The sequence below is a fragment of the Anomalospiza imberbis genome, chromosome 2, assembly GCF_031753505.1.
Source record: "Anomalospiza imberbis isolate Cuckoo-Finch-1a 21T00152 chromosome 2, ASM3175350v1, whole genome shotgun sequence".
NCBI lineage: Eukaryota > Metazoa > Chordata > Aves > Passeriformes > Viduidae > Anomalospiza > Anomalospiza imberbis.
Genome location: NC_089682.1, coordinates 97678753 through 97692332, shown reverse-complemented (window position 1 = coordinate 97692332; position 13580 = coordinate 97678753). Strand labels below are relative to the sequence as shown.

General features: G+C 38.8%; 1 protein-coding gene across 27 annotated transcripts in view; it reads right to left on the bottom strand.

Annotated features, from left to right (window-relative positions):
- LMO7 (LIM domain 7) overlaps positions 1–13580 on the bottom strand; it is a 130162-nt gene that overhangs the window by 78611 nt on the left and 37971 nt on the right. For 26 of the 27 annotated variants that reach the window (XM_068182334.1, XM_068182344.1, XM_068182343.1 and 23 more), the window contains exon 3: positions 12307–12376. The exons of the other annotated variant lie outside the window; for it this stretch is intronic. In XM_068182334.1, the coding sequence (XP_068038435.1) occupies positions 12307–12376 (70 nt within the window). The remainder of the gene's footprint in view (positions 1–12306; positions 12377–13580) is intronic. 27 annotated transcript variants of the gene reach the window in all.

The following is a 13580-nucleotide window of genomic DNA, read 5'->3' as shown; positions in this document are numbered from 1 at the left end:
CAGAAACTGCATTAATTGCTTTGCCACTCCCCTCTGCGTGTCCTTCATTGCTTTTCCACACTGGGTAAAACAATAAATTATTGTGATCCTTGACACAGGGATTCCCTGCTCCAGCTCTATGCACGATTACAGATACTAAGTCTTTAATGATTCACTGCCAGCTTTCCTCTCAGAAAGCAGGTGCTCCTGCTGTGAGAAAGCAGGAATGAAACTTTATGCACAAACTTTGCAGTCACCTTGGTGCTGCCAGTGCCAATAACTGTAGATCATCCAGGAAGAGAAGGAACATTCCCCTTTGCCATTGCAACCATTATGGAAACCACATTTTGAAGCACCCTTGGGGAAAGAATCATTCTGGTTTCGGACAAAAAAGTCCATCTGTCTCCCAAAACTCAATTTCATCTGCAGTGACTGGAGCAGGTTAAGGATCTCTGTAAGACCAAGGTGTGTATTGAAGGATCTTTCCCAAAACTTGTTATTCAGGTCCTGGCACTGCCCACCACCATGTGTAATGGTGAGCAGAAGACACCTCTGCTCATTGCCTGCAACCTCTTGCAGCATTGAGCTCCAGAGTTTCTTCACAATGGGAATAACTGGATTAAGGAAAACACACAAGAGAAATTAATGTCGGCTGTTGGGTTTTTTAAACAGGACTTCTGAGTTGACAGCCTTTAAGTTGTTTAACATAAGAAAGGACCAACTGTCTTCAATAATTCAAAATGCCTCCAGGTTCCTATCTCTAACCATGCTACAGCATAACCTTCACTATGACATTACACACATATATCACAGTAACAATGTGTACCAAATGAGCCTTTTATTGATAAGAGAGTGAATATCAGGTTGTAAACTGCAGGTGTGTTTCTGGGATGTCACTGCTACCAAATAAGGCTACCTGGAATGGAGAAGGGCTAAAGTACAGCATGTTGGCAGACAAGCCTTGTTAATAGAGCTAATCCACTCAGAGGCATTCATACTGTAATGAAAGTATAAAAGTTTGGAAAGCCAGTATGGAAGAACTAGCCTGGGCTATTTCCTTGTTTAGACAAGCCTTAACTTTCCCACCAGTTAGTTGCATTCCAATCAAAGTCAAGGGAAAAAAAATAAATTCAAGCAATATGCTTTACACCCTGAACAGTTTATATAAAACAGACTCTGCAAGCAAAGTGTGCTAAATACTCCAATGCCAAGTCACCCCACTACACAGAACTGGAATGACAGTAATCCACTTAAAGGTGAAACTCCCCTGAAGCCTAATGAGCAATAAAAGAAGTAAAGACCTCTTGTTCTTGAAACACAAAGTTTTGGCAGAGCTTGCTTTCCCCCTCCACCTGCCCCTTTTTTTTTTTATTTGTATACATAAGGTTTTTTTTGTTTTGCTCACACAGGTTAACAACATGATATAGGTGAAATTCAGCTTCTTCATACACAGGACTTGAAACAGAGCCTCAGATCCTCAATTCATGCAGCCCCTGATTTTTGGACAATTATTTAGTACTTCATTCTTCATAAGAGAGCATTTGGAAGTTTCCTCTAACTTTGCTTCCTTCAAGAGACAGGCATCTTTTATTTCTTAACAGGAGCAGCATCCTAGTACTGAATCTAATCCTTCCTGCCCTACGTGGGCTTATCCTATGCTGTTGAGAAGCTGTCGAGGAGTTGGTTTGGAGATGACCTGCCTTGGAGCCCACCTGAACCCCTGGATCAGTGCCAAGCTTCCTCATGCCCCTCCCCATCCTCCTGCCACACAGACAGCAAGCTTGGGCAGCGCAGCTGAAGCAGCTCAGCACCCTGCATTTGGCAGCAGTTGCTGCTGGTGTTGTTGTTAATAATTCTTTCACACACCTCACTGGAGGAGGGTGATTCAGCACAGACACATGGGCGCGGAGGTGTTCGGGCAGGCGTTGGGAGATGCGGTATGAGGATTTTGTACCAAGCAGAAGGGTAAATAGCATTGCTGCACCGCTCCACCATGGATACCACAGAGAAAGTTATCAGCACTGCAGTTAACATCTACTTTCTTGGAAAACTGCCATAAATTTTAAACACCTCCCACTGATAAATATCTGACAAGCCAGAGGTGGTGGGGGGGAAAGGTACTGCAGTGTCCACCTTATGAAGATTTAACACAAATAAACACTGAGTGGTGAAAGGAATCTCAAATCTGCACTTCCTTCACAAAGGAAGGAGAAATCAGATTATGACTATCACAAGTATGAGTTAAGGTGTGTACTTCTTCTACATGGTTGACATTTTTTTTCTAGTTAGGAAAGAATGTTTCTTGACAAACAGACACAGTCATCAGTTACTTCAGAAATAAAACCAGCATACAAACAACAGAGTACACCACAGACTACAGCTGACTGAATGGATAAATGGAAATTTCTTGGAGTTCATTTGGCAACCATATTTATCTATTTTGTTAAGTGACAGCAAGCTGATGCAAAAAGGGTAGCACTTTTTCAGAGCTCTGGTTTAGAGCAGGAAAAAAGGTGATAATTTTCCATATTAGAAAGTTCTTGCTGCCAATCATAATACTTTATAGTCAGTTGAAAAGATTTTTAAAAAGTAATTAATTAGCATTTTGACATTTCATCCCAGTAACAGACTAAAAGCATTGGTTTGAAAGACTTGATCTCATTTAGAGCATCCCAAAATACTGCTTTTGATTCAGAGATCAACAAGCAGGCACAGCACTTACTGTCCCCCGACAAGAGGCCAAGACAAGTACCTGAACCACCATTTCTTGGGGTCTACATCCATACACTTCCTCCCCACTTATGTCTCCTAGGCATATTTCACTTCACCATCACTCACCTAAAAACCTGTCAAGTTTAACCCCATGTCTGGGTTTCACTCTGCCCGATCAATGTCTTGAGCAGCTACTAAAAATTTCACAAAGAGTTTGCATCAACCTCCTCTTTCTCCACACCCTACATTTCAAAGTGTTTAGGCAGCAACAGAAAACAATTAAAGGAAATTCAGAGCTAAGGTTGAAATGTACCATATGTTTTCAAGCAGAGGGGCACAAAACATCAGTAAACCAGTGCTGAGATTACATACTCCCACTATCAGGCATTGAAAGACTACAGAACAATGCCATCTCTAACTATTAATAACCATACTTCCTTTCTAGCACACAGTCCTTTTCTCCTAATTGTCTGCTAGAGGTTTTTCCATACAGGCCACATTCCTCTTTCCCATAACACAGCAGAAAGAGTACCAAAAGTGATTTATAGTTCCATATATATTCCCATCAGGTCTTGCATCACTCCTGACATTTGCTAATTTACCCTGTTTTTGGTTTACAGTGAGATCAATGAGAGAACTGGACTGAAAGTCAAGATTTCATTCCCACCCTACTATGACTTTCTTATGACTTACTATGACTCAGCACTAAAGCCACTAAAACTCTCACTAACCACACTCTACTATCTTTAGGTATAGCACTGAAGCAATGTTAAAGAACTCTTTGTGAAGTACTCCAAGACTTGACACATTAAAAACTTCTTCTATAAGAAGAAGCAAGACTTTTCTTAACTATTTAAAAATCAGGTTTCTACAATGCTTCATAAATTTACAAAAGCATTTCAAAAAACCAAAACTGTTTTTCGTTTTCTATTTAAACAGAATTTTCATCCCAGTGGCCATCATGTTCCCAAACTTGAAGAAACATCTGCTTAGGAGTTTGAAGTAATGTAAAATTCAGAAGTTTCAGTTGCCAATGGAAACACAGTTACTAATTTCCAACTGCAATTTTCTGAGCACTGACAAAATCACACTAAAATACATTAAGTAAGAAATTTAACACTTTATTTGATGGCCACATTTGAAATACAGTGCTGTGTCAATTCCCAGGTGAAGACATTTTTTTCTCATACTAATAACACGAGATCATAGAATAGTTTAGGTTGAAAGGGACCTTAAAGATAATCTTAGACCAACCTCCGTGCAGTGAATAGTGATATCTTCATCTAGATCAGGTTACTCAGAGCCCCATCCAACCTGATCTTGAATGTTCCCAAGGATGAAGCATCTCTCTGGAAAAGCTGTTCCAATGTCTCACCACCCTCACAGTAAAGAATTTCTTCCTTACATCTAATCTAAATCTAGCGTCTTTTTATTTAAAACCATTACCCCTTGTCCTACCACAACAGAGTGCCTTCTAAAAAGTTTGTCCGTATCTTTCTTATAACCTTCCTATAAATATTGAAACCCAGATTCTTTTCTTCCCAGGCTGAATAACCCCAACTCTCTAAGCCAGTCTTCATGGGAGAGGTGCTCCAGCCACTTATCATTTTTGTGTTCCTTCTCTGAACCTGCTCCAACAGGTCCATGTCCTTATAGCTGGGTACAGCCCTGCAGGTGGGGTCTCACCACAACAGAGCAGAGGGGCGGAATCCCTGCCCTGGCCCTGCTGCCCATGCTGCTTTGGATGCAGCCCAGGACATGTTTGGTTTCTGGGCTATGAGTGCCCATGGCTGGGTCATGCCCAGCCTCTCACCTACCAGCATCTCAAGTCCTTCTCTGCATAGCTGCTCTCATTTCTTATATTAATACTGGGAGGTTGCCCCAACCCAGGTTCAGCACCTTGTCCTTGTTAAATCTCCTGAGATTCCCATGGACCCACTTCTCAAGCTTGTTCAGGTCCCCCTAGGTGGCATCCCATGCTTTAGGTGTGTCAACTGCACCACTGAGCTAGGTGTCATCTGCAGATTTGGTGAGGGTGTTCTCAATTCCTTTGTGTCATTGATGAAGACATTAAACAGAACTTGTCCAAGCAAGAATCCCTAAGGAATGTCACTTGTCCCTAACCTTCCTCCGGACATTAATTATGACCACTACCTTCTCCATGCAGCCATCCAACCAATTCCCTATCCATCAAACAATCCACCCATCAAATCTATCTCTCCAGTTCAGACAGAAGGATGTGTTTTTCAGACAGAAGGATGTTAAGTGATGTCTGCATTTCTTCCCATGTCCATTGATGCAGTCACTCCATTACAGAAAGCCAATAGGTTGGTTCAAGTGGGACCTACACTTGGCTGTCCCAAATCCTGTCCCTGTTCACTATGTTCCTTAGCAGAGCTTTTAGGAGTAGCTGTTCCATGATCTAAACAGACACAGGGGTGAGGCTCATGGGTTGGTGGTTCCCACGGTCCTCCTTCCTACCTTTTTCAAAGATAGGTATAGTGTGCCCCTTTCCCCACAAGAAAAAGGAAAATAACTGTTTTGAGAAGTTTTTTTACCTGTAGCATAAGAATACTGAACAAGAAAACTACTACTATAAAGAGGAACCTGGCCTCATTCCTACTATTGAAAGTGTTCCTAAGCCTGTATTAAACATATAAGCTGCATTATAAAGGAGAGCACATTGTATGCAGAGCATGAGTTTGGGTAGGTCATGCCCACTTTCACTTTCTTCCTCTTTGGTTTTATATTTATTGAAGTTCATGCATAAGAAACACCAACTGCTATTGCAAAACAGAAGTTTTCCCTCATGTAAGGATTATGCCAAGTAATAAGTCTCTTAAAATACTTGTCTTTCTGAATTTCCCAACAACTTGCTGGGCATAGTCATCCAGAAAACAGGTAATGATGCCTCTTTCTTTTTGTTTACACATTTAAATTAAAAACTTTCAAAAAAACCCCAAAATAATACAGGTATCACCTAGTGCCTTGCCTTATGAAAAACAATACCAGACTAATCACCTTCCTGGTGAATGATATCAAACAGGACTTGCTCGGCTTCACTCTTAGCAGGGCTGCATATGCGCTCACCCTGTACCTCTGAATGTACATGCCACTGACAAATCAAAATCCCATGACCCAGATCAGCCACAAGAGAGGGCCATGGAAGCAGGGCTGGAAGCAGAGCCCATAGCTACCACATTGGCTGCGAGGTGTTCTGTTAGTCTACAAAAAGGTGACTTAAACCTTCAGAAGAAACAGAAACACTACATCACTCAGTATTACTCCCTCATCGCTGAAAAAAACAAGAAAAAGGTCAGAAAAGCAAACAGAGCACATCAAATGATTATCAGCTCATTAGTCAGATCCTGACCAAAATTTATGAGGCTATTTCTTACAAGCATTTTTGGACTTAATTGTCGCACAATCAGGAAATTTAAGTCTCTATTTTCTGGTGTTTGGTAGTGAAGCAAAGCAAACAACAGCAACTTTTATATAAATTACTGTATGTATTTGTGTACTTGCCCTTCCTCATTTTTCATGAAGAATGGAAATGAGGAGAAGTATCTTTATAATCAATTTCTCATAGCAGACAAGATACCATTATTACTGTTGTGGCCCATACTAGTCAAAATTCACAAAGCAAGAGTTTAAGATGAAAAAATAATAATTTAAAAAAAATAGATAATGCAAGAAGATAGAAAAGATGTACCAATATAAAGTATAAAGGCTATACTAAAGACTAGAAGGTGAACAGCAACAGAAAATCAGCATGAAGGAATTAACTTTGAAAGCAGCAGTGCTTTGAAAAAAAAATTAATTTAAATAAAATTGAGTCTCTCATATACCATCAGATTTCTGAAATTTAAATGGAAAGCACAACTAATTTGATTCTAGGTAATCTAGAGAAGGAAGTTTGTAGCTAAGTCCTAAATAAAACATACACCTGAACTAATATGTACAAGTATGAACTTTGCCTGAAAAATTGTTTTGGAAGTGTCCTATAATAAAGTAAAAATGTTGTCTGCATACCATTCCCCTGCTACACAAGGAAAAAAAAAAAAAAAGGAAAAAAAACCATCACCCTGTTGAGAAAATTTTCCCACAGAAAAGGAAATTTTGGCCAGCTCTCCTTGATGACAAAAGATAAGGAAATACCAGGGCGGTTCCATGGTTTGCAAAATGTTAGGCACAAAAGCACAGAGAAACATTTTTCTTTTTTATGTTCTCCACCCCTTTATCTTCCCTTTCATTTTAGTTTAGGTTTCTATCATATTTCTCTCTTTTTACCTTTATTATTCCCTACTCTCCTGGTTTAGAAGGTATTCGCCAATGACCTAAGGAACACTGTTTGAGGTGGTTGCCTTGGTGCAAATGGTATTAATACCTCTTGATGCATTCAATAAGCACATTTTAGAACAGTGCCATAATACATTGCATTAAAGAGAAGCAATGATGTTGGAGTAGCAGCTGTCAGAAGGATATGTTTCCTGTTGAATCAGGAAAACAAATGTTTGAAAAAAGCTGCATGGCAAAGCATCAAGATGCTCTCCGCCCTAAAGGAACCCTAATTCCTGACTAGGAAAAAAATCCCACTCTACAGTATTTCAGATAAACATTTTCAAACCTGGCACTGCCTAGAGATGTGCAGCTTTTTATGTATGTGTGAAAAGGAAAAAAATCATTTAAAAAATCCCTTTTCCAAAGCTGAAGAACTTTATGAAGATGAGATTTTTTGCTCATGTTCATCCAGCACACATACAGAAAACTGAGTTAGCAACATCTCACCTTGTTTGAAATCACAGATCAACTTGAAACCAAAGTGCTAATGTCATTTCATTTACAGCTCTAAAAAACCCCATAGCTTTCTATTCTGCCCTGTTGTATGATCATAGCCCTCATGTCTCAGATGTGAGAAAAAGCTTCCCAAACATAGTGCAAAGCATTGCACTTCCACCTTATTCACAGGAGCTGCAAGCAAAAATAGATGGTCTTAGAAGACCAGATTGGGATATTGCAAGGCAAAAACTGGTATAAGCAAGATTTCCATTTGATACCCCTCTCCAAAGGAGACACTGGCTCCTACCTCAGAATTTGCTTCACCACCTGGTCTCAGCTGGAAACATACCTTCACTAAAATTCTGCCTTGCTGAAGAGTGTACACTTATTTCTCCTGAACAACAACCCATGTATTATTCTGACAGATATGTTCAGCTTGCATAAACTATACATAACTCATTCATCTCTAATGGCATCTTGTGACTTTCATTCCAGGTTATGATTCTCTGTGTTTAGCCACCTGAGTTGGAAACAGAAGGTTTTTGGGGAACAATGGTGCTGCAGTCAGAGATATATCTCTGAAACTGTTCAGCAAAGCCTTGTTGGAAAATATGCTAATATGCTGTCAAACCACAAAATCCTTCCCCTTGTGTTTATATTCAAACCATCTTCACAGGCTGGGATTCAAGCTGAAAACCCTGTATCTGTTGAGAAAAAAGTTTTCCTCTGGGTTTGCTTTTGTTAAATATTCATTTTATTTTTACCACCCCTACTAGGCAAGAACTGTAATCAAAATAATTTTGCAGGATCTGAACACAGCAAGATTTATCAATTTGAGTAATTTTCTTTAAACACCTTCTCTGTTTCACAAAAAAAAAAAAAAAAGACCAGAAAAAGTGGATCTTGAAAATAAGAAAGCGCAGTTTGCATTTTTTCTACTGTTCATAATGAAATCTCAGCTTCCACAATCCTCTGACCTTTCTGTTATCCTTCCCATACCCACCAGAAACACCTGAGGTCTTCAGAACCTGCTACTCTCTACTGGTTTGCTTGCCCCTCTGCCACACTGGGAAAAAAAACGTGCACTGCTCTTTATACAAACTATTTTAGACAGTCTGAAATATAATAAGAAATTAAATTTTAATTTTTCAGAAACTATTTCAGTGCAAAGATCCTAAATGGCATTTTTAAAAAAATAGTTAAAATTAAGCACAAAAACCCAACAACTACCTCCCAGTTAACTCCCTTCAGGAAATCTATGGGAACATCACTGGCTCCAAAATCTGCCATGTGCTGTTAAAAATCAATCTGCTGCAAGTGGCAACTTTCTGCAACTACTGCTAGAGTTAGAATTTAACACCCTGCAGCTGGCACACCTCATTGTCCAGGAAACCACCATAAAAGCTTCATGGACATTTCTTCAGTCAGCTGTCCCCACCACAGCTTCCCTACACCCACTCTGGTACTTGCCTCACTCCCAGAAGTTCCATTTTCCAAACTGGAACAGAAGTGAACAGGCAAATGCAGCTAAGAGGATGGCTACATCTCACACACATGCCTCAGGAGAGAACTGGAACGGCGAGGCTAAAGCAAAAAGTTGTTTTATGGATATCAAATTATAGCCAGATCCAACTGTTCTTCCCAAAGAGCTCTTACAAACCCTCCCACACAAGGTGCAGCCCAGATTTCCCATGCCATGCCAAGGTGGGGAGAAGTTAAAACAATTTTTGAGCTTTCCTGGTACCAATTAAGCATTTTTCATTAACTGAATACCAAGTTTCATTTCAGTATTTAATCCTCAAAACACATGTATTTATTTTTCCATTCCATCATGATTAGACTTGAACCACTGCAATCCACACCTAAAAATCACTAGGCAGCAGTATAGCCAAACTAAAGGCAAAAGCTAAGGCTGAATCTCAGTTGTGTAAAATGTTCCTACTAACATAAAGTCCCTATTAGATCTTATGATAAGTAAGCTGTCATAAAAGAAAACAACACATGACAAATCAGTAATGCATTGACCTCATCAAAAGCAGCACCTCACACTAACTCAAACCAAAACACTCTAGCACACAATATTCCATATAGAACAGAATGTTTCATTATTCCTATAGGCCTTCACTATTTTACTGAAACAGTTTGTTTTCAAAATAACCATGAACGCAAAGTAGTGAGATAACAAAACAATTCTGGAGATTCAACCAAAGACAACTATTCAACACCGTATTTCTGTACTGCTGAAAAACCCTGTCAAATAGTTAACGTGAACACAATGCTTAAACAACATACTTATATGGAAATAAAATATATTATCTCCCTAGGGAACAAAACCAAAATTCAAGGAATTCCTGGAGGGGAAGAAAAACAAAGGGGAGGGAAAGCGGGGGGGAGGGAGGAGGAGAAACAAGATGTCCTTCAAAGCATTTGTTTCCTTCTGATAATCAGACTGCCACAAAACCCTCAAAAATCATCAGGGGTTTGTTTCCTTTGAATCAGAAAAGTCAGGAGAGAAGTGGATGCTAATTAGGCAATAAAGACATAAAATGTTTTGGAAATGGACTTAAGGATATGAGTCTAGAGGAGCATGAAGAAGCTGTAGAAAGAACATGATCAGATCTCCTTTTGTTTTAGAAAAAACCCTTGACATCTCTCAATACTAAAATTTCCATCTGGATTTAAAAAAAAAGACAGAAAAAAAAAGAGAGAAAAAAAGAGAAACATAAATTCACCCCTTCCAACAGTAATTTCTAGATCTCATGAAAGCTTGCTGGGACCAATTGGTGTGAGACTCAAAGACATTGAAGACAGCAGAAGTGAGAGCCACAGAAGTGTATGTAACATTTATGAAGCCACAGAAAATACTAGAAGCAAATTTGTGGGAGAAGCAACCTATAAGCAATGAAAATATTTCCAGAACATGTCAAGCAAGCCTACCATTGAATTTCCTAGTAAGCTTTTTTTATCTCTAAAACCTATCTTTCAACCACAGTATCCTGAGCTTGCCAGGTATCAATGTCTGCTTTCTTATAAATGTAAGTCCCCATATTTTTTAGGGATTTTTTTTTTCTGAGTTTTAAATGCTGGGATGAAACCTGGGCTCTTCAAAGCTGGTATAACTGAGAAGGTTCCTCTCAAGTCTGTGAAAACCAGTCTTCAACTATTGTCACCATAAGCACCATCTTCTGAAACCATCCCACTATGATCTTCTTAATTGTTGTCTTCTGAAACTGAAGTGTTTATGTAAAACCCTTTCCACAGGTTAAGACAAAACATCAGCTCTCTCAATTACTATCTTTAAGTTGTGTTTTAACAATAACACTAGGTGAGCCTGATTTACAAGAAGCATTCACCTTTCCACCTCTTTATTTTTGAAGACTTGTAGGAACTAGAAACAACTTCAAGAAACAGTAACATTACAAGTAAGATATAAATTACACACCAAATGAATACTCTGCATTTTTACATCTGGAAATAAAAAATGCATATAAAAACAAGAGTGCCTGAAGTTATGATTCAAGACAACACTTAAATCACCACAAAAATTAAATCTAGCTTATGGTTTTCTGATTTGAATCTAATGGCTACTTCAGAGGCCACGTAGAAAATCAAACCACTGATGAAATAACTGTGCTGTCCTCCCCAGAATTATTTTGGTTTAATTTTAATTCTTTTTGTATGCCTCACAGGAAAAGAATGTTCAGCAGTCTTATTCGCAAGCCTAAATATCTGAGCTTGTCTGAGACAAAGGCAATTAATACTTTCTACATTCATTTGATGTGGAAATGCACATTCTCAGCTTGTGCAATAACTTATGGCAATTTAACCTAATCTTATGACCTCCAGCCAAGTTAACTACACTTATTCTCTAATGAGCAACATGGGTGACCAGCAAAAGCCAATGTTTTGTTGGCTCATCCCATTAAAAAATATAAATGAAAGTATCTAGAGAAGTTTTGCTTTCTACTACTACTAAGAAACCAGGTAATCTTCCCTAATGTTGAGGTTGCATGTTTGTCATAAGGTGGGATCTTCCATCTGTCACAGGAATCGTGCATATGTCCCTGTTCACCCTGGATCTTTTAATATGGGACCAATGGCATTTGTGACAGGACTAAATAGCCTTGATACCCTAAGTAACATGAATAGCCAACAAGGTTGTCATAGTGAAAAAAGTGATGCAGAAGGAATTCTTTGAACTCGTTTGCCCACAGAATGGTTTCTGATACTAAATGGCTACAAAACTTAATCTAGTCTCTGGGCAGCAAATTTTCCAAACAGCATAGAGAAAATCTTTTACATTTCCTGTGAAAATGATGATATACATCTCCCACCTCTACCCCCAGTAATGTGATTTACAGCCAAAACATTGGCAAATCCCTCAGCTGAAGCCTGAAGAGAGATCTTTGCATCATCAGAGTTATTTTAATGCAGCTGAAGCTTTGCTGTGGGTGGAGTGAAGCAGGTTCTAAAAATACTTTAACTACACAGAACATTTCCTACTTTGCCCATTCCCTAAGAAAGGGATATCGGAAGTGGCTTCTAAATGTAAAATAGGATGGTGGCCTTTAAATAGAGACAAGTAATGCCACAGAGGTTTGTGCACAGGAGCCAGTGCTTGATACATCTGGCGATGATGAAGCTTGATGCAGTGACAGGATGACCAAAGTTAGAGATCCAAATGACAGATTAGGTTTCCTTTGTGGTCTAAGATAACATAGAAATGGTAAAATTTTGAGCAAAAAAATGAAAATGGAGCTAAAATTTTGAAAATTCGTTAAAAACAAAGTTCACTTGGTTCGTACACCAAATATTAGATTCAATGCCATTACTTACCAAGCCAGCTATTGGAGTCGGCAGACGATTGATCTTCTTAACGATGCCAGGTTTGATCTTGTTAATCAAACTAAAAAAAAAGTAATATTTTTTTTGTTAAATAATTTACTGTACTTAAGCACGAGCATCAATGCTTATTAAGAAATATTTTGCATGTGGTCTTCACTTAACATGATTTGAATGAGTTTGAGCTGAATCTATTAACACTCCCAAGAAGTGACAAGTAAGAACAGATTGTAGAAGCAAAAATTAAATAAGTCACACACAAAGAGGTTTCTGAGAACAGCAAAGCTAGAAAGAAAAGAAAATGCCTGAGGAGGCGTGGGCAGAAAAGGATCTGTGTTTCTACTACAAGAGTGGTGATGTCAGATTTCCTATTTATAGATTTTCTTCTCATAAAGGTTCTGAGCAGATGTAAAAAATGTACCAGAATATAGATTTTCAGAGTTCAGTGAGATAGCACTAATATTCCTGTAAGGAACTCAGTTTTCATAATGCCACCAAGTCCAGTGTGCTGTGTGCAGCAATCATTTTTGGCACGTATAATTTACATGCACAAGTCATTTTCCATCTCAGTCAGAAGGGACTGTACCTGATATCGCTCTTTGCATAAAATTAATAATTAAGCTGAGAAGATAGGACAGGCTAACACATCACTGTTGAATACATAAGCCCAAATGCATACCTTATCCTGCAGTGAAGATGAGGCACAGGATTCCTTTTAAGTTTATACTCAGGTTTTCAATCATGGAGGTAGGGAAATATTGTAGTTCACCAAATTACACACTGGACCAGAGGGTCAGTGGAGAACAGGGACCTCAGTACACCCTGCAGACTTCATCTGCCTCTATACCTTCAAGGATTTTTTTATTTGCTCTCACTTCTTGTTGCTGCTTGTCTGACCAGACCCTTTACCCCACACAAAGCATCAGCAAGGCTTTGTGATCTACCCACAGCAGTGCAGAAACAAGACCTGGAGTTTAAAACTCTGTGTGGGGGAAAAGTGTCTTTTGCTCAAGCAGAAAATGCATTTGGGAAATCAACACAAAGAACAGTTTACCCCTATACACTGGAATGAAGGATAGTTTCTAAATCCATGCAGAAAAAAACAAACAAACAAACAAACAAAAAAAAACCACAAAAAAAACCTGCAGGTCCTGAGATTTTTCAACAACACTGGTTATTTAGCAAACAAGACACATTTGATTACTTTTCCCAAACAAAAAAAGTGATCTGTTGAGGTGGAATTAAAAAACTATTTGCATTCCTCACCT